We start from the raw sequence: 21,946 nt of genomic DNA, 5'->3' as shown, positions 1-21,946 counted from the left end.
ATCATTATATGTGAATTTGATCCTGTTATTATGAAGCTAGCTGGTTATTTTGCCCTTTAGTTGATGCAGTTTCTTCATAGTGTTGATGGTCTTTACAATTTGGTATGTTTTTGCAGTGGCTGGTACCAGTTTTTACTTTCCATATTTGGTGTTTCCTTCAGGAGCTCTTGTAAGGCAGGCCTGGTGGTGACAAAATCCCTCAGTATTTGCTTGTCTGTAATGGATTTCATTTCTCCTTCGCTTATGAAGCTTAGTTTGGCTGGATATGAAATTCTGGGTTGAAAATTCTTTTCTTTAAGAATGTCAAATACTGGCCCCCAGTCTATTCTGGCCTGTAGTGTTTCTGCAGAGAGATCCACTGTTAGTCTGATGGGCTTCCATTTGTGGGTAATCTGACCTTTCTCTCTGGCTGCCCTTAACATTTTTTCTTTCATTTCAACCTTGGTGAGTCTGACAATTATGGGTCTTTGGATTGCCCTTCTTGAGAAGTATCTTTGTTATGTTCTCTGTCTTTCCTGAATTTGAATGTTGGCCTGTCTTGCTAGATTGGGGAAGTTCTCCTGGATAATATCCTGAAGAGTGTTTTCCAACTTGGTTCCATCCTCCTTGTCTCTTTCAGTATACCAATCAAATGTAGGTTTGGTCTTTTCACATAATCCCATATTTCTTGGAGGCTTTGTTCATTCCTTTTTGTTCTTTTTTCTCTAATCATGTCTTCACGCTTGATTTCATTAAGTTGGTCTTCAATCTCTGATATCCTTTCTTCCGCTTGATCGATTTGACTTTTGATACTTGTATATGCTTCACGAAGTTCTTGTGCTGTGATTTTCAGCTCCATCACTCCATTTATGTTCTTCTCTAAACTGGTTATTCTGGTTAGCAATTCGTCTAACCTTTTTTCAAAGTTCTTAGTTTCCTTGCATTGGGTTAGATCATGTTCCTTTAGCTCAGAGGAGTTTATTATTATCCACCTTCTGAAGCCTACTTCTGTCAATTCATCAAACTCATTCTCCATCCAGTTTTATTCCCTTGCTAGCAAGAAGTTGTGATCCTTTGGAGGAGAAGAGGCATTCTGGTTTTTGGAATTTTCAGCCTTTTTGTGCTGTTCTTCCTCATCTTCGTGGATTTATCTACCTTTGGTCTTTGATGCTGGTCACTTTCGGATGGGGTTTCTGTGTGGACCTCCTTTTTGTTGATGTTGATGCTATTCCTTTCTGTTTGTTATTTTTTCCTTCCATCAGTCTGGCCCCTCTGCTGCAGGTCTGCTGGAGTTTGCTGGAGGGCCACTCCAGACACTGTTTGCCTGGGTATCACCAGTGGAGGCTGCAGAAGAGCAAAGATTGCTGCCTGCTCCTTCCACTGGAAACTTTGTTCCAGAGGGGCACCCGCCAAATGCCAGCCGGATCTCTCCTGTGTGAGATGTCTGTCAACCCCTGCTGGGAGGTGTCTCCCAGTCATGAGGCATGGGGGTCAGGGACCCACTTGAGGAGGCAGTCTGTCCCCCTTAGCAGAGCTCAAGCACTGTGCTGGGAGCTTTGCTGCTCTCTTTAGACCTGGCAGGCAGGAACGTTTAAGTTGGCTGAAGCTGCACCTACAGCTGCCCCTTTCCCCAGGTGCTGTGTCCCAGGGAGATAGGAGTTTTCTCTATAAGGCCCTGACTGGGGCTGCTGCCTTTCTTTCAGAAATGCCCTGCCCAGAGAGGACGAATCTAGAGAGGAAGTCTGGCTACAGCAGTTTTGCTGAGCTGCAGTGGGCTCCACCCAGTTTGAACTTCCTGGTGGCTTTGTATACACTGTGCAGGGGTGGGGGCGGGGAACTGCCTGCTTAAGCCTCAGTAATGATAGATGCCCCTCCCCCCACCAAGCTTAAGTGTCCCAGGTTGACTTCAGACTGCTGTGCTGGCAGTGAGAATTTCAAGCCAGTGGATTTTAGCTTGCCCGGCTCTGTGGGGGTTGGGTTCACTGACCTAGACCACTTGGTCCCTGGCTTCAGGCCCCTTTCCAGGGGAGTGAACTGTTCTGTCTCACTGGTATTCCAGGCACCACTGGGTTATAAAAAAAAAAAAAAAAAAACTTCTGCAGCTAGCTCGATGTCTACCCAAATGGCCACTCAGTTTTGTGCTTGAAACCCAGGGCCCTGGTGGCATAGGCACCTGAGGGCATCTCCTGGTCTAGGGATTGTGAAGATGATGGGAAAAGCGTAGTATCTGGGTTACAGTGCACCGTTCCTCACGGCACAGTCCCTCATGACTTCCCTTGACTAGGGTAGGGAGTTCCCAGACCCCTTGTGCTTCCCAGGTGCGGCAACACCACACCCTGCTTTGGCTCACCCTACATGTTGGGAAAAGTTCTTTAAGCATCGCTTCTCCACCCAATAAGACTGCCTTTTTCTTTTCTCTCATAGTATTCCATATTTACCCCTACGAACCACTTATTATAACTGTTTACCTGCCTAGTTTCTATACTAAATTGTGAGATATCTGTTGGTAGTAAGGTTTGTGTTGTATCATTGTACCCCCAGCACTATGTGTACAGCTGACACATGGTAGATGTTAAATGTTCATTGAATGAATTGATGAGAATGATAAATATGTGTTGTATTATCAAAGAAGGATGGATTGCACAGGGTTTAAGGTAGACTTTGAAAGTAAAAAATGATTTGAACTGGTTGATAAGATATTCCACATAGCGTGATAGACATGTGAAATGAAGTCGTATATGAGCAATTAGGCCTTTTTGGTTGTCAGAAATAATTGCAGTAACTAAGGCTTCATATTGGAAAGTAACGAGTCGTCTCACAAAAAGGTGGCGTAAAGCAGTTCCTGTTCACTTAGATTTTTATATGCCAAACTAGGAAATCTGAATTAATACCGATTCTGATAATTCAGTGAAAACATGGTATGCCAATATCAGAAAACCAATGGGAAATTAACTCTGAAGACTAGGACGATGGCAGTGATGATCAGGGGAAAACCTTTTTTAAATTTTTATTTTCCTGTTTTGTTTTCATGACATTGGGTTTGAAGAGAGGGGTTCATAAGTATATGGGACTGTGATATTTTGCTGTCTCTCAAGTGCCATATTGATCAAAGTTCAAATTTTGTCTTCAAGTTCAAGACTTGGTTCTGAGTCAGCAGAGGTTAACCCATTGCTGCTGGGGAGTTGGGGTCTATTGGAAGAAAGAAAGGGACATTGGTGTGAATGATTGTGGAGGACTGAAGATTTCCAGAACCCATCTCAGGCCTTGGATGTTTTCAATATAGTTTATTTGTTGGGAGTTGCCAAAGCAGACCCCTAGAGCAACATGGAATGGCCAGGCTGATATTGTACTCAGAGTGGAAGGTTGTCAGGTGTATAGTGAACAGCTGATGAGAACACATACCTTCAGGGTTTCTTTTTCTCTGCATCCTCACTAACATCTGTTATTTTTTATCTTTTTAATAACAGCCATTCTAACTAGGGTAAGATAATATCTCGTTATGGTTTAATTTGTATTTCTCTAATCATTAGTGATGTTGAGCATTTTTAAATATAAGTGTTGGCCATTTGTATGTCTTCTTTTCAGAAATGTCTATTCATGTCATGCCTAAGGGGATTTTTTGTTTTCTAGGAGGATTTTTTTTTTCTGTTGAGTTGTTTGAGGTCCTTGTATATTCTAGATATTAGTCCCTTGTTGTATGGATAATTTGCAAATATTTTCTCCCACTCAACAAGGTCTTAGTCATAAATTATTTTCCTAAACCAGTGTCTAGGAGGGTTTTACCTAGGTTTTCTTGTAGTAATTTTATAGTTCTGGGTCTTAAGTTTAACTCTGTAATCCATTTTGAGTTATATGTTGTATATGGTAAGAGATAGGGATCCAGTTTCATTCTTTTGAATATGGCTGTCCAATTTTCCTAACACTATTTATTAAAGAGGGTGTCCTTTCCCCAGTGTTCTTGTCAGTGTTGCTGAAGATCAGTTGGCTGTAAGTATGTGACTTTATTTCAGGGTTCTGTATTCTGTTCCATTGAGCATTTCTCATAGGGTCTCTCTTGGTTGTAGCAAATTCCCTCAGCATTTGCTTTTCTGGGAAAGACTTTATTTTTCCTCCATCTATGAAGGATAATTTTGCTGGATAGACTCTTCTTGGCTGACAGTTTTTTTTTTTGTTTGTTTGTTTGTTTTTAATTTCAGTGCTTTGAATATATCACCTCATTCTCTTCTAGCCTGTAAAGTTTCTGCTAAGAAATCCACTGTTAAGACCAGGTACAGTGGCTCACGCCTGTAATCCCAGAACTTTGGGAGGCCGAGGTGGGTGGATCACAAGGTCAGGAGTTTGAGACCAGCCAGGCCAACATAGTGAAACCCCGTCTCTACTGAAAAAAAAATACAGAAATTAGCTGGGCATGGTGGTGTGGGTCTGTAATCCCAGCTACTCGGGAGGCTGAGGCAGGAGAATCGCTTGAATATGGGGAGGCTGAGGTTGCAGTGAGCCGAGATTGTGCCACTGCACTCCAGCCTGGGTGACAGAGCAAGACCTTGTCTCAAAAACAAAAACAAAACAACAACAACAACAACAACAACAAAAAAATCCCACAGAAATCCACTGTTAGTTAGTCTGATGGGGTTTCTTTATTGGTGACTAGATGCTTTTCTCTTGCTTTTTAAAGGGTATGCTTTTTATCTTTGACTTTAGGCAGTCTCACTATAATGTGCCGTGGGGAAGACATTTTTGCAGTGTTTGCCTAGGGATTGCTGAAGTTCCTATATCTGAATGTGAACGTCTACAATTCTTGCTAGACTTGGGAAGTTTTCTTCTATTATTTAATTATATAGGTTTTATAGTCCTTCCTTTGTCTCTTTGCCCCGGGATGCCAATAATTTGAATATTTGATCATATTATGTTGTCCCAAATGTCACAAAGTCTTTGTGGATTCTTTTAGGTTCTTTTTCTTTATTTTTGTCTGACTGGATTATTTCAAAAGATGTGTCATCAAGTTCTGAGATTCTTTCTTCTGCCTGATCTAGTCTATTATTGGAGCTTTCAAATATATTTTATATTTTCTTCAATCAATTCTTCAGCTCCAGAATTTCTATTTGGGTCTTTCTTAAAAATATCTATCTATCTCTTTGGTAGATTTCTCATTCATGTCCTGAATTATTCTTCTGAATTCTTTGTATTTTCCGGAATTCTCTTGTATCTAACTGAGCTTCTTTAAAATTGAAATTTTGAATTATTTTTCTGGGATTTCAGCAACTTCTTTTTGATTAAGATCTATTGCTGGAGAATTATTGTTTTCCAAAGGAAAACAATTTCCTTTGGAAATATTGTTTCCTTTGGAAAACAATAATTCATATTTCATATTAAAGGGAAATAATACATATTTCATTGTATTTTGATGTTTTCTGTGTCTTTATGTTGATATCTGTGTATCTGGTGTAACAGTCGCATCTTCCTATTTTTAATTCACTTCCATAGGGTAGGACTTTTTTTCTGAAGATGTATCTGTGGTGTTGGTAGGGTAAGGCACTTTGACTTTGATTCTGGGTGCATGTAGTAGTGTAGTCTCTGTATGATTTCTTTGGCTGTAAATAGCATTAGTGCTTTCTGTGATTTCCTTAGAGGATTAGGCTGCAATTATTAGTGAAGGCTGTGGTGAAGTTGTGCTGGGGACAGGCCCCAAGGGTAGGCTGACTCTACCTATCTTTGTGTCCCAGAGTGGTGTATGCTGGCACCTGTGTTGGTGGTTACTGGTGGGCCAGTTCCTGGGCCCTAGGTGGCTTGCATGGCTGCTGGTAGTGGCAGCAGTGGGCTAGGTCACTGAACAGATTCTCATGTCCTGGGAAACAATTGTGCTGTGGGTCATGGCAGTAGAGGTGGTGGAATGATCCCCTGGGTCCTGCATGGTATGGGCTCATGTTGGTGGTGGCTGTGCTATGGGTCACCACCCACAGCTCCAGACATGCTGTTCTCAGGTTCTTCTGCTCTCTGCAGCAGCAGTGCTATAGTGCCATGTGTCAGGGAGGAAGAACCTTGCTTTCACTCCAGATCCCAGGCATGCAGGCCATGTTACACTGTGAGGTTGTAGTCACTACTTAGAACCTCAGTCAGGCCGGTCTCTGGATCACCTGCCCCAGCCTTCAGCAGCAGCAGCAGAAGTGGGTGTGTGGAGGAGGAGGAGATGTCCTGTTCTCTATGTATGAGCCTGAGTACAGAGACTCTTCTTCCAGTGGGAGAGGAAATCAAACTAATGAGTATAAATTACTTCAGTTTGCCATTAAAGGGAAGGATAAATATGGTGAGATGGTGGTAGTTGGAAGGAGTTCTGGAGTCTATTGAAGTGTTTGCTGTGTTAATGTGTTTTGTTTTAATAGAGAGAAAATGAACTTAAATACAGTGGTGTAGCTATTTCATTGAATCGGTTACCTTCAATTAGTTCCACTTAAGTGGGAAGCAAACATTATTTTCTTACTACTGTCCTTCAAACTCACGTGGCACATGTATCTCTCTAAAAGCATTTCTAGTCAGTTTTGTCAATTAGCTCTATTCATTTTCAGATATTAAATTACTTGTTTCATCTAAATTAGTACTTCCATATAGTATATAATCAGACTGTGTCCCTTCTCCCAGCTCAACCTAGGCCTGCTAATTCTTACACAAGCCAAGGGAAGGAGGGGCCTGATCAGTTCTTCCACCCCATTTTTTTACTCTCTTTTTCTATTCTTTTCATTTTTCCTTTTTCTTTTCTTTTTTTTCTTTTAGACAAGGTCTCGCTCCGTATCCCAAGCTGGAGTGCAGTGGTGCAATCATGGCTCACTGTAGCCTCAGTCTCCTGGGCTCGTGGTACCCTCCCACCTCAGCCTTCTAAGTATCTGGGACTACAGGAGCATGCTGCCACACTTGACTAATTTTTTTTTTTTTTTTTTTTTTTTTTTTTTTTTTTGCAGGGATAGGAGTATTGCTATGTTGCCCAGGCTGATCTTGAACTCCTGGCCTCAGGTGATCTTACTATCTCAGCATACCAAAGTGCTGGGATTACAGGCATGAACTACTGTGCCTGGCCCTACTCTCTTTTTCAACTCATATTATAGTTTTTGGTTCCTCCATAAGTGGGGCAAGGTGTGGGGAAGAGTTATGTTGTTAAAAAGTTAATAATTAAAGTGAGAATCAGCATCAGTCTTGTACCCCACGGAAATGTCAGGAGATACAAGTCAAGTAGTTAAAATGATTCCCTTATATTACTCTGATCAGGAAACAGCAATGGATAAACCAATACATTTTGCTGTTCTGCAAGTATCAGTGGGGGAGGTGGATAGGGGAAGAGTGAGATGTTACTTTCTCCTTGTGGTATATATTCCTCTTATTTATAAAAAGTCCCCCTCACTTGGTTTGAGATAGGGGACATCATCCCTCCTACACCCTCAATGGGGAGGGAAAAATCAGGGAAATGCATACAACTCCAATAGCTCTGTTCAGAGGAGATACTCTCTCCAAACTCAGATCAGTCTCCAGCCGTCCCATATAGACAACAGATGGGTGAAGGGTGAAGTGCTGAAGGACTTATTTTGGCCACCCCTTGGCAAATTTTGCCTTAATGAATCTATTATCTCCTCATTTGAATGTACAGATCCTCATCATTTATTGCACTCAGCTGAGGGAACAGAAAAATGTCATTTCACATTCTGTTGCATAGGAAAGAAAAGGCATATATGATTCCTGCCTAAGAATGCAAGCTCAGTGCATTTTCTGGACATGAGATAGAAAAGAATACTTGTTGTTATAATCTAAATGAGCTTATGGCACCTGTAACCACTATCAGATTGTTACCATCTTCAAAAGACACATTGGTCTGACGTCTGGCATTTAAAAGAAATGTAAATCTTTGGTCAAGAAAATTTCAAATGAGGGAGAGCTAATGATGTATGATAAATAGCAAAACTTCATCAATTGTATCCATCCCTATTGCCAGAGTTTTAGTGATAAACTCTCAAAAATCTAGTCTATTATTGGAGCTTATATCTTCCCTTCTCTCTGCCAATTCTGTTCTTCCAAGGATAGTTCTCTACCCTTTAAAAATCTAATACAATTTAGCCTTTTCACTTCTCCAGTTGCTCACTCAAACTTTATACCAGTCATGTCAACACACATCCTGGTAGCTGAGCAAGTATATACAGAAACATTTTTAGAAGGTGAGAAAGGGGTGAGTAGGTAAAGAAAAGTTGTGAATGCTAAGATATTTTGTCTGTGACACATTGATAAATATAATTTAATTTTTCTTTTTTTCTTTTGGTTTAGCCAAAACTGGTAAAACTGGGTCACTACACGTAACGTTCACTGAAGATGAAACCACTTCCATTAAAACGGATAAAACTCATTTTCCTGATGTTTTAAGAAGTCAAGCATTAACACCTATCAATATCCAAAATATCTTTTTTGGTCATTGTGTACAAGAAAGAGTGACTGCAATTTCATCATCCCAAAAACCTACTAAGCATGTCTATGAGCAGATTCCAGATACTGCTACTGGTTCCATATTTTTTCCACGTTGTCATTCAGCTTCTACTCGAATTTTTGGGAAACAAACAAACAAAATGGAAAGTTCCAGAAAGTTGAAAACTATGAAAGATGTTTATACTGAAAAAAAGCTAGAAAACATTTTAATTCTTTCTTCCAAGTTTTCCAAACCTGGAAGTACTCCTGGCTTAGTTATCACTCACAAACTTGAGAATGTGCACCCTGAGCATCAACCTTTACTGGAGAGTCCAGGCGATACTTATCAGCACATCTCGAGAGATGTAAGTGCAAGAGTGCCAAGCCCTCTACCTACAACTGTATCTGTGAAACCAGAAGGACAGTGGCCTGAACATTTTAAACCAACTGCTACATTGACACTAAAAGTTACTCAATTTCCAGGTTTTGTTTCCTTGCCAACACCAATTTTACCAAGAAAACCTCACGGGCAGTCTGTGATAGGTAAATACGATCTGAACATGGTGTAATTACAGAGTCAAGTAGAGCAAAGGGGAGAGAAGACGTGCAAGCTAATGGTACCCCTCCCCGTTTGAGTTTGCAGAGTGGGAGGATGGAATCACCTTTTATCTATACATGTAATACTTGAGCCATAGGGCAATAACAGAAGTCCTGACCTTGCAGATCTGCCAAGGCCAGACTGGGTACTCCATTCTGATGGTGATGATGGGAACCAACAAGGGAATTCAAAGGATCAGAAAAGCTAATATGCAGAAGCAGTGAGAATACACAATCATTCAAAAGGTGATCTAGATGAACTCCAGAAGTAGAATGCCAGTGCTGATAGATGCCTTCATGAATACATTTTCGTGGATAATTGGAATTCATTAAATGATGAACAATTATATTGAAGTCATAAAACCCTCAAATGAATTTTTACATGTATCCAAAGTCATCCCATTTGTTTTTCATTTTTCTAGAAACTCTTGTAGCAGAACATGAAAATGTAGAAAGTGTCCCAAAGCAAATCCTACCAAGACCACCTGAAGGTAAATGCTAGATTTATGCAATTCTTTTAGAAACTGTATATAAGATTATATCTTTAAAAAATTATGAATGATTTTGTGTGTTTATGTGTGTGAGTCACACATGCATAACACACATATGTCTTACTTCATTTTCGGATCCCTAAGTCATTTATGGAGCAGCTATTTTTAATATATTGACTATGAACCAAACATATTGATGTTGAGAATATAAAAGCTGATGTACTCTTAATCTGGGTGGGGTGAACAGACATACAAAAATATGAATTAACTATTTGCCATGTGCCAGGCACTGTTATAAGTGCTTTGACCTTAGTTACTTAGAAGAAACAAATGAAAATGAAAAATATCTTTGAAGAAAGATTACACCATCCTAGATTTACATTATGTCTACAAACAATCTCTCAAATATAGTGTGTGGTAAATAATTCACAATTACCAGGCACACAAAGAGAAAGACAAAATGAATGAAAACTAGCAGAAACAATAAAGAGTAGAAACATAGCCACAGGATTATTTGGTATTAGAATTATTGGACACATTTTTAAATAACCTGGTGACTTCTAGGTTTTTTCCATTACTAAGTAGTTTGTATTGGACTAAGCTTACCAAAGTCGACTATTAAAGCTGCCAAAAATATATAAAGTCGCCATTGAAGGAACTGCACAGTTACAAATGTGGGTGTGACTTGAGTAGAGCTGGACAGTAACCAATGTGGATGTTACAATTCCTGAAAGAAGGGAAGCTCTCTCTACCTTTGCCTTGCCTTTTGCCTGAGGGTGTTTGTGGTGTGGGAGAATGGATTACAAGTAGAATGTGGTGGTTTTAGTGGATTGAGGAGCTAGCAGTCAGACTTCAGAGCAGCCAATATACTTGGGACTTGAGGGAGAAAATCTTGGCGAGGAAAGAATTGAAGGAAGGTGAATCAAAAAATCTGCATACAAGCTGGGCACAGTGGAGCGCAGCTGTAGTCTCAGTTCTTGAGAGGCTGAGGTGGAGTATCACTTTAGCCTAGGAGTTCGAGGCCCACCTGGGTAACATAGTGAGACTCAGTCTGTGTTAGGCCATTCTTGCATTGCTATAAAGAAATACCTGAGACTGGATAATTTATAGGGAAAAGAGATTTAATTGGCTCACAGTTCTGCAGACCATACAAGAAGTGTGGTGCTGGTATCTGCCGCTGGTTAGGGCCTCAGGGAGCTTTTACTCATGGTATACAGCAAAGTGGGAGCTTGAACATCACATGATGAGAGTGGGAGCAAGAGAGAGAGTGGTGTGAGGTACAGGTGCCACACACTTTAAAACAGCCAGATCTTATAAGAACTCACTATCATAAGGGCAGCACAAAGCCATGAGGGATCCACTCCCATAAACCAGACACCTCCCACCAGGCCCCATGTTCAACACTGGGAGTTACATTTCAATATGAGATTTAGAGGGGACAACATCCAAACTATATCACTCCACCTCTGGCCTCTCAAATATCATGTTCTTCTCACATTGCAAAATAAAATCGTCCCCTGCCAATAGTTCCCCAAAAGTCTCAATTCATTTCAGCTTCATTCAAAAGTACAAAGTCTCATGTGAGACAAGGCATGTCCCTTTGTATTAGTTTGGTTTCTCTAGAGGGACAGAACTAATAGGATATATGTATATATGAAAGGGAGTTTATTAACGAGAATTGACTTACACCATCACAAGGTAAGGTACCACAATAGACCGTCTGCTAATTGAGGAGTAAGGAAGCCAGTAGTGACTCAGTCTGAATCCCATAACCTCAAAAGTAGGGAAGCCGACTGTGTAGCCTTCAGTCTATGGCTAAAGGCCTGAGAGCCCCAGGCAAACCATTGGTGTAGGTCCAAGAGCCTAAAAGCCAAAGAACTTGAAGTCTGATGTTCTAGGGCAGGAAGCATCCAGCATGGGAGAAAGATGAAGGCCAGAAGACTCAACAAGTCAGCTTCTTCTACCTTCTGCCTGCTTTGTCTAGCTGTGCTGACAGCTGATTGGATGGTACGTACATCCAATGTGGTACACACATCCCACAATGTGGAGTGGTACCCACATTGTGGGTGGGTCTTCTTGAGGGCGGGTCTTCCTTTCCTAGTCCACTGACTCAGATGTTAATCTCTTCTGGCAACACCCAGAAACACCCAGATACACCCAGAAACAACACTTTGCATCCTTCAATCAAATTGACAGTATTAACCATCACACCCTTCCACTTAGAAGCCTATAAAATTAAAACAAGTTATTTATTTCCAAGCCGGTAACATTAAAACAAGTTATTTACTTCCAAGATACAATGGGGGGAGGGATACCAGCATTGGGTAAACATTCCCATTCGAAAAGGGAGAAATTGGCAAAAAGAAAGGGGCTACAGACCCTATTCATTTTCATGGATAATTGCAATCCATTAAATGATGAACGATTATACTGAAGTCATAAGACCCTCAAATGAATTTTTACACATATCCAAACTCATCCCAGTTTTTTTCTTTTTTCTAGAAATTCCTATAACAGAAAATGAAAATGTAGAAAGTATACAGATCTGAAACCCAGCTGGGCAGACATTATATCTTAAAGTTCTAAAATAATATTTGACTGGATGTTCCACATCCAGGGCACACTGGTGCAAGGGGTGGACTCCCAAGGCCTTTCCCAGCTCCACCCATGTGGCTTTGCAGGGTACAGCTCCTGTGGCTGCTCTCATGAGTTGGAGTTGAGTACTTGTGGCTTTTCCAGCCTCACGATTTAAGCTGCATGCAGTGCTACCATTCTGGGGTCTGGAGGGTGGCTGCCCACTTCCCACAGCTCCACTAGGCAATGCCTCAGTGGGGTATTTGTGTGGGGGCTCCAACCCCACATTTCCCCCATCCTGTCCTAATAGAGGTTCTCGGTGAAGGCTCCACCGCTGTGACAGGCTTCTACCTGAGCACCCAGGCTTTCTTATACATCCTCTGAAATGTAGGTGCAGGCTGCCAAACCTCCTTCACTCTTGCATTCTGCAGGTTTTGAGGCCTAACACCATGTGGAAGCCACCAAGGCTTACAGCTTGCACTCTCCAAAGCAGCGGCCTAAGCAGTATCTAGGGTCCTTTGAGCTGAGGCTGGGGTCAGAATGGCCAAGACACAAGGAGCAGCCCCCTCAGGTGGCACAGGGCAGTGGTGCCCTGGGCCTGGCCCCCGAAACTATTCAGTCCTCTTGGTCCTCTGCGTCTGTGATGGGAGGGGCTGCCACAGTGGTCTCTGAAATGTCTTTGAGGCCTTGTTCCCATTTTCTTGGCTATTCTTACTTGGATCCTTTTTAGTTATGCAGATCTCTCTAGCAAGTGGTTACTCTATAGCCTGCTTTTTCTTTCCAAAGCTTTTTTCTCCCAAAGCTTTTTCTTTCCATGCTATATGGCCAGGCTGCAAATTTTCCAAACTTTTACAGGCTGCTTCCCTTTTGAATATAAATTTCAACTTTGTCATTGCTTTGCTCCCACATCTGATCATAGGCTGTTACAAGCAGCCAGGCCAAATCCTGAATGCTTTGCTGCTTAGAAATTTCTTCTATCAGATACCAAGTCATCACTCTGAAGTTCAGACTTCCACAGATCTTTAGGGCATGAATAGAATTTAGCCAAGCTCTTTGCTAAGGCGTAACATGAGTAACTTTTGCTCCAGTTCCAAATAAGGTCCTCATTTCAATCTGAGACCTTGGCAGCCTGGCCTTCACTGTCAATATAAATATCAGCATTTTGGTCACGCTGTTTACCCAGTCTCTGAGAAGTTCCAAACTTTCCCTCATCATCCTGTCTTCTTCTGAGCCTTAGAAACTCTTCCAACCTCTGCCTGTTACCTGGTTCCAAAGTGGGTTCCACATTTTTATGTATCTTCATAGCAATGCCCTTCTCCTCAGTACCAATTTTATGTGTTAGTTTGTTCTTGCATTACTACAAAGAAAAACCCAAGACTGAGTAATGTGTAGAGAAAAGAAGTGTAATTGGTTTACAGTTCTGAAGGCTATACAAGCATAGTTATGGTTGTATAGCTTTTGGGGAGGCCTCAGTGGGCTTTTACTCATGGCAGAAGGCAAAACAAGAGCAGGTATATCACACTGCAAAAGCAGAAGCAAGAAAGAGTGAAGGAGGAGGTGCCACACACTTTTTTTTTTAAAGACAGAGTCTTACTCTGTTGCCCAGGCCAGAGTGCAGTGGCACAATCTCAGCTCACTGCAGTCTCTGCCTTCCAGGTTCAAGTGATTCTCCTGTCTCAGCCTCCTGAGTAACTGGGATTGCAGGCATAGCTAGTTTTTGTATTTTTCATAGAGACAGGGTTTCACCATGTTGACCAGATTGGTCTCAAACTTCTGACCTCTAGTGATCCTCCTTGGCCTCCCAAAGTGCTGGGATTATAGATGTGAGCCACCGCACCTGGCCTGCCACACACTTCTTTATTTATTTATTTATTTATTTATTTATTTATTTATTTATTTATTTTGAGACAGAGCTTTGCTGTGTCGCCCAGGCTGGAGTGCAGTGGCGCGATCTCGGCTCACTGTAAGCTCGGCCTCCTGGATTCACGCCATTCTCCTGCCTCAGCCTCCAGAGTAGCTGGGACTACAGGCACCCACCACCACGCCCAGCTAATTTTTTGTATTTTCAGTAGAGACAGGGTTTCACCTTGTTAGCCAGGATGGTCTCGACCTCCTGACCTCGTGATCCGCCGGCCTCGGCCTCCCAAAGTGCTGGTATTACAAGCGTGAGCCACCGCGCCCGGCCTGCCACACACTTTTAAACAAGATCAGAATTCCACTCACTACCACAAGGACAGCACCAAGCCATAGGAGATCTGCCACCATGACCCAAACACCTCCCTCCGTGACCCATATCCAACATTGGGGTTTACATTTCAACATGAGATTTAAAGAGGACAACATACAAACTATATCACCGTCTCCTAAAAAAAAATCTGCATACAAACTCCCTCAAGGGTGCTAGCTGATTTCCAAGCTATGAATATATAGAACAAGATTCCAAGAAACACAGTAGAAAACATCAGCTGAGACGATAAGAAATTGATCATAGAGTTTTGTGATTGCACAAAAGATGGATAATAGAGTTCAAGCTCTGCCGAAGTGTTGGGGCCTTTGTAAACACATTGGAATTTCAGTTGAAATTCCATACCTTAGGAATAAAGATGATGTTGTAGGAAAGAAGACAAAACTAAAATAGCCGAGCCCTAACAAAGCTCAAACCAATCCTTGATAATGGTGTTTTCTGCCTAATCAAGGAAAACCTAACATGTTGAGAGGAAGAGAAAGAAAGAGAGAGAGGGCATATTATCCAGACTTCTTAAAATAGTTCATCTTTGAAGTCCAGCATTAAATTTAAAAAATTACAACACATTCTAAAAATAAAACAAAATATCTGAAAAACAGTAGAAAGAAACAGGCAATAAAACACGCCTATATTTGATTCAGATATTAGAGTTTCAAATGGATTTAAAAGTAACTATGATTACTATGTCCAAGAAAGCAAAGAGATCATTGGAGAATTTTACCACAGAACTGGTATTTTTGTTTTTTAAAATGAGTCAAATAAAATTCTAGAACAATAAAAATAATATACCAAATTAACAATTCAAATAGCTGCATTTAGTAAAAGGTTATATACAGCAGAACACTCCAACCATGTCTATGATGTCAATTAACTTCCAGGTCTCTTCCATGTCATGCTGCCATTATTTGCTTTATTGAGTTTCTTCTCTGGTGGTTTCCTTCTTAGAAAATTTAAGAATCCCCAGATTCTTGAGAGATCACCTCCTCTTCATCTCCATCTTCCTCATTTCTACTCAACAACCGACTGCGTGGGCTTAGAGCAGGGAGCAGGCCACAGACTTATGTCTTAACTCACTCTCTTTCCCTTCTTGCTCCATTCTTTCTCCCAAGCCAAGGTATCTCTATATTACATTATATATCTTTCTTTATTCAAGCTTTCACATCTCTTGATCTGAAATGGGCACAGAGGTTCTATTTTAGAAATTAAAAACCTTTTTTTGTTTTCTTCATTCTAGGATGCTTATTTTCTCTCATCGAAGCAGTAACATAAGAATTACTGACATTATAAAATATGCTTCTGCAAACAATGCAGCAATACTGGCTGCAAAAGTAAAATATATTATATAAAATGTTAAAATACTTTCCTGCCACATTTGGTGTATACTTGCATGGGACATTTTTGATGGAAGGTGAAACCCATAGGGCCATAATAAAGTAAATTTAAATTTAGATGGTCTTTCTTTGGCTTACTCCTGAGATGTCTGTTTTTCTCCTATGGGGGATCTACCAGCTAAAGGAAGAGTTTAATTACATAGGGCATTTGAATTGTACATCAAAGTGATACTAAGGAAAAAGTGAGGCTGATGTCTTGCTGAGGTATTCTTACATGATGTTGCCTATTAATTTTATGAGCCAAGAAGTTCTTCATGTAATTCATAGTAAATTTTAAGAAAATATTTTTACACATAGTATGCAAAGACTGATATTGATGGAAACTAAATTATCCAGATAGAAATCTATGAGCATATGGTTTACTTTGGGGAAGATAATGGTGCACCTAAAATTACAAAACAAAACAACACCCAATTTGGCAAACAGAGCTGAGTTTGGGGTAGATGAAGGCTATGGGGAATCCCTGCCAGAGGATGTGTGCACTTAAGCCCTTAGGGTAACTCAATATTTTCATAAGATACATACCTCTTAACTTTCATTCTAGGTGATAACACATTTAAATTTTATGTTTTGTTTTGTTTATTTAGGTCTCACCAAAACTGAAAAAATAGAATCAGAGATACAGATTGTGCGTGGTGAAGGTTTTAAGACTGTTGCAGCAACACGATATGAAACAATAGCAGCCATGACCAACCTGGCCATAGTAAACTGTCAAGTATATGGAAGAAATGCACTTAATCTGAAGGTATGCTGGATCTTTTTAATGACAGTATCCTCCTGTATTATCAATTCTTTTTGCTTTAGATTTCCCAATATAGATTAGTTTCCATGGTATTGAGGGGAATTTTCCTATTACAATAGAGATTTCTTAGGAACACATTCAAATTGCATCTCAAAACCTATATTCGTAGTTTGCCTTCAGTTTAAAAAGATTCTGAGGTTCAAGTCAATCACAGTGCTTTTTTAAAATTACTTAGCATGAGAGAATTTGAATTCAGATTTATTGTATTTTTAAGTTATTAGCAATCTTTGGCTCTGTGACAAATCTAGTACTAGGATGGCTTTTCACTGAACACAAGCTCAATATCATCAATAGCAATAATATTAGTTATCATTTGTTAAGTATCCACTACGTGCAAGTACACATTACTCCTAATACATAATTATGTAAAGTATTATAATCTTTATCCTCAGACAAGAACACTGAGGCTTAATGAAAGTAACTTGTATAAGATCACACAGTAAGCAAGTTGTAGAGCTTGGGTTTGAACCCAGAACCTTTTGGCCTCAAAATCTATGCTTTTTTATTTTAAGTTTTATTTTGAGGTAAGTTCTAACTCATAGAAAATTTGTAAAAATAGGAAAAGCTACAGAGAGTTTCTTTGAAAAATTAGGGCATTACAATAATATTCATATATACTGGGAAATTTGGAAAGCCAAATGCTTGGCTGGGGCTAGACACATTCTTAGAAAAGACCTGAGAAGGCCCTAAGCTTTCACATCTGGCTGACCTCTAAATGCAGTACAAGCAGGAAGTAAAGGCAAAGGCGGTTGTAAATGGCCTGGCTAAGCACTGAAGGAGTGCCTTAGCACAGAGTCCATCTGAAAAGGTGGAGTTCTCTCTCTCTCCTCCTCTCTCTGTCTTCTGTTGTGTAAGGAAATCTCTGTCAAAACAATAACTGAACCTGAGTTAAAAGAGCAGAGATTTTAAAGAAAGCATGTGACAAAGAATACAGACTTCACAAAAAAAGTTTAGAAAATTATTAAACAACTCAATAGCTATAGCTCATATCAAGCCTACAGAAATTCTGGAGCTGAAAAATACAATAACTGAAATGAAAACCTCACTGGAAGATTTCAATAGTAGATTTGATCAGGCAGTAGATTTGATCTGTTTCTATTCTATAAAAATAGAAATAGAACGCAAAACAACAAAACAAACCCCAAAGAGAGAGAAAAATGTGATTTCCAGAGTTAACACATTATAATGATTAAGACGTCCAGTTCCAGTTTTTAACAAAAATTATGGAATATCCAAAAAATATGGCTTGTTCACAGAAGAAACTAACAGAAGCTCTATTTTTTCACATCAGATGGGTAATGTGCCAATGTCATAAAAACGCTTGAGGGAGGAATATTTTATTCATGAGCATAAAAAGCCAATCATCATGCTTATGAACTACTAAAGGATTAGAAACTACTTCTGAGGAAGCACAGATATTGGACTTACTGGAAAAAGGACTTCAAATAAACTGTCTTAAATATGTTCAAACTGCTAAATGAAACTATGGACAGAGAGCTAAAGAGAATAATGTGTGAACAGAGATTTCAATAAGGAGAATAATGCGTAAACAGAGATTTCAATAAAGAGATGGAAATGACAAAAGAAAAAAAAAAAACAATTCAGGAGCTGGAAACTACATTGCCAAACTGAAAACTTCTCTAGAAAGTTTCAATACTAGAAATATTGATTAGGCAGAATAAAGAATTATAGAACTAGAAAATAGGTAAATTGAAATGATCAAGTATGAAGAACAGAAAGAAAAAAAATAAAGAAAAATGAACAGAACTTAAGGGACCTCTGGAACATCATCAAGTATACCAACATACATTTAATGGGGTCTCTGGAAAAAAGGAAAGAGAGGAAAGGGCAGAAAAAATATTTGAAGAAATAATGGCCAAATATTCCAAATTTAATTAAAAGCACAACTCTATACATCCAGGAAGCTCAATCAACTCCAAGAAGGATAATTGCCAAGAGATCCACAATGAGACATATAATCTAACTGTCAAAAGCCAAAGTCAAAGAGATAATCTTGACAGCAGCAAGCAAGAAGTGTTTTGTCATGTACAAGGGCTCTACAATGAAATTCACAGCCATTTTGTTGCCAGAAACTATGGAGGCAAGAAAGGAATGGGATGACATCTTTACAGTGCTGAAAGAAAAGCAATCTGTCAACCAAAAGTCTATAACCAGAAAATCTATCCTTCAAAAACAAAGGAGTAATTAAGACATTCCCCAATAAGCAGAAGCCGAGGGCATTTGTTGCCAGTACACCTGCCCTATAAGAAATGCTAGATAGTTGTTCAGGCTACAGTGAGAGAACATTAGACAGCAACTCAAAGTCTTAAAAAGAAATAAAGAATTCTGATGAAGGTAACTACATAGGTAAATATAAAAGTCAGTATTATTTTGGTTATCAGTTTGTATTACTTTTTCTTTCTTATATCACTTAAAAGACAAGTGTGTAAACATAATTATAAATGTATATTAATGGACTCACAATGTTTAAAGATTTAATTTGTGACAAAACAGAAGGGAGATGAAGCTGTATAGGAACAGAGATTTTGTGTGCCATTAGAGTTAATTTGGTATCAATCTAAACTAGATTGTTGTAAATTTAGGATGCCAAGTGCAATCCCATAGTAACTACTACTAAAAAACCATATTAAAACATACACAAAGGGAAGTGAGGGAGGAATTAATGTGGCACACTACAGAAAATTCATTAAATACAAAGAAGGCTGTAATGAAGGGAACGAACAAAACCAACAATGACAAAACATTCTGGAAAGGGCAAAAGTGTAAAGGCAGTAAAAGTATCTGCGGTTTTCAGGGTTGTGGCAGAAGGGAAGAAAGGATGAATAGGAGAAGCACGGGTAATTTTTAGGGCAGTGATTCCATATGATACTGTAATGGTGAGTCTATTTCCTTATGCATTTTGAAAACCCATGGAACATATAACACAAGGTGTGAACTATAATGTAAACTATGGACTTGGGTTGATAATGATGTGCCAGTGTAGGTTCATTGATTGTAACAAATATACCAACATGTTGTACAAGATGTTAATGTTGGGAGAAGGCTATAGGTACATATGGCGAAGGGGTATGTGGAGAAGAAAAATCTCAAATTAAGAACTTAACTTTACACTTTAAAAAACTTGAACAAAGAGAGCAAACTAAACCCAAAGCTAACAGAAGGAAGAAAACAATAATGATAAGAGCAGAGATAAATGAAATAGAGAATAGGAAAACAGTAGAGAAAATTAATGAAAACAAAGGTAGGTTATTTGTAAAGATCAACAAAATAAATAAATCCTTAGCTAGACTAAGTAAAAAAGGGAGAGAGAATGTACAAATAACTAACATTAGTCATGAAAATTGAAATATTACAACTGGCCTTACAAAAATAAAGGGGATTGTAAAAGAATACTTTAAATGATTGTACACTAATGAATAATATAACCTAGATTAAATGGAAACATTTCTAGAAAAACACAAATTACAGACTCAAGAACAAATAAAAATCCGAGCAGACATTTAACAAGTGATGAGATTAAGTCAGTAACAAAAAACTTCCAAAGTAAAATCCAGGACCAGATGGGCCTAATTTCAGGCAACCCTAATTTCAGACAAAACAGGCTTTAAACCAACAAAGATCAAAAAAGACAAAGAAAGGCATTACATAATGTTAAAGGGCTCAATTCAACAAGAAGACGTAACTATCCTAAATATATGTGCACCGAATACAGGAGCAGCCAGATTCATAAAGCAAATTATTAGATTCCTACAAAAAGACTGAGGTTCCCTCATAATGAATAGTGGGAGACATCAACACTCCACTGACAGCATTAGACAAATCATCAAGGCAGAAAATTAACAAAGATATTCAACATTGGACAAAAATGGATCTGGACCTTTACAGAACTCTACCCCTAAAACAACAGAATTCTTCCCATTTCCACATGACACATACTCTAAAATCAACCATGTAATCGAACACAAAACAAGTCTCAGCAAATGAAAAATAATTGTATTAGTACATTGTCATACTGCTATGAAGAAATACCCGAGACTGGGTAATTTATAAGTAAAAAGAGGTTTAATGGACTAACAGTTCCACATGGCTGGGGAGGTCTCACAATCATGGCAGAAGGCAAAGGAGAAGCAACGACACGTCTTACATGACGGCAAGCAAGCATGTGCAGGGGAACTGCCCTTTATAAAACCATCAGCTCTCACGTGACTTATTCATTTTCATCACAAGAAAAACTCACCCCTATGATTCATTTACCTCCCACCAGATCCCTCCCACGACACATGGATTATGGGAGCTACAATTCAAGATGATATTTGGGTGGGGACACAGGCAAACCATATCAATAACCAAAATTATACCAAACACAATCTTGGACCACAGTACAATAAAAATAGAAGTCAAGACTTTTAAAATCACTCATACCATGCAGTTACATGAAAATTAAATGACATACTCCTGAATGACTCTTGGGTAAATCTGAAATTAAGGTAGAAAAGAAGTACTTTGAAATTAATGAGAATAAAAATACAGCATATTAGAATCTCTGGTACACAGCTAAGGCAATGTTAAGCAGGAAATTCATAGCACTAAATGTCAACATCAGGAAGTTAGAAAGATGTTAAATTAGTAACCTAACATTAAAACTGAAAGAACTAGAGAAGCAAAAGTAAACCAACCCCAAAGCTAGCAGAAGACAAGAAATAACCAAAGTCAGAGCTGAACTAAAGAAAACTGAGACACAAAAAAGAATTCAAAAGATCAGCAGATCCAGGAGTTGATTTTTTGGGGAAAAAAAAAATTAGTAATATAGGACACTAGCTAGACTAATAAAGAAGGAAGAGAAAATCCAAATACAATTAGAAATAACAAAGGAGAAGTTATTCCTGACCCCACAATAATAAAAATAACCATCAGAAACAACTACAGACACCTCTCTGCACACAAAGTAGAAAACCTAGAAGAGATGGATAAATTCCCAGACACATACATCCTCCCAAGACTGGACCAGGAAGAAGTTGATTCCCTGAACAGACCAATAATGAACTCCAAAACTGAATCAGTAGTAAATAGCCCACCAACCAAGAAAAGCCCAGTGCCACACAGATTCACAGCTGAATTCTACCAGATGTACAAAGCAGAGCTTGTACCATTTCTGGTGAAACTATTCCAAAAAATTGAGGAGGAGGAGCTCCCCCCTAACTAATTCAGTGATGCCGGCATCATCCTGATGCCAAAACCTGGCAGAGACAACAACAACAACAACAACAACAAAACAACAAAACTTCAGGCCAATATTCTTGATGAACACTGATGCAAAAATCTTCAACAAAATACTAGCAAACTGAATCCAGCAGCACATCAAAAAGCTTATCTACTATGATCAAGTAGGCTTTATCCCTGGGATGCAAGATTG

At 39.3% G+C, this 21,946-nt stretch overlaps 1 protein-coding gene across 1 annotated transcript in view; it reads left to right on the top strand.

Annotated features, from left to right (window-relative positions):
• Positions 1–21,946, top strand: part of LRRC63 (leucine rich repeat containing 63) — a 64,326-nt gene that overhangs the window by 6,778 nt on the left and 35,602 nt on the right. Inside the window, exons 3-5 of the mRNA XM_011974582.1 lie at positions 8,278–8,955; positions 9,432–9,500; positions 16,298–16,455. Of these exons, the coding sequence (XP_011829972.1) occupies positions 8,278–8,955; positions 9,432–9,500; positions 16,298–16,455 (905 nt within the window). The remainder of the gene's footprint in view (positions 1–8,277; positions 8,956–9,431; positions 9,501–16,297; positions 16,456–21,946) is intronic.

This window comes from Mandrillus leucophaeus, unplaced genomic scaffold (assembly GCF_000951045.1).
Source record: "Mandrillus leucophaeus isolate KB7577 unplaced genomic scaffold, Mleu.le_1.0 Scaffold147, whole genome shotgun sequence".
NCBI lineage: Eukaryota > Metazoa > Chordata > Mammalia > Primates > Cercopithecidae > Mandrillus > Mandrillus leucophaeus.
Note: the sequence above shows the minus strand (reverse complement) of the source record. Positions and strands in the feature narration are given on the sequence as shown.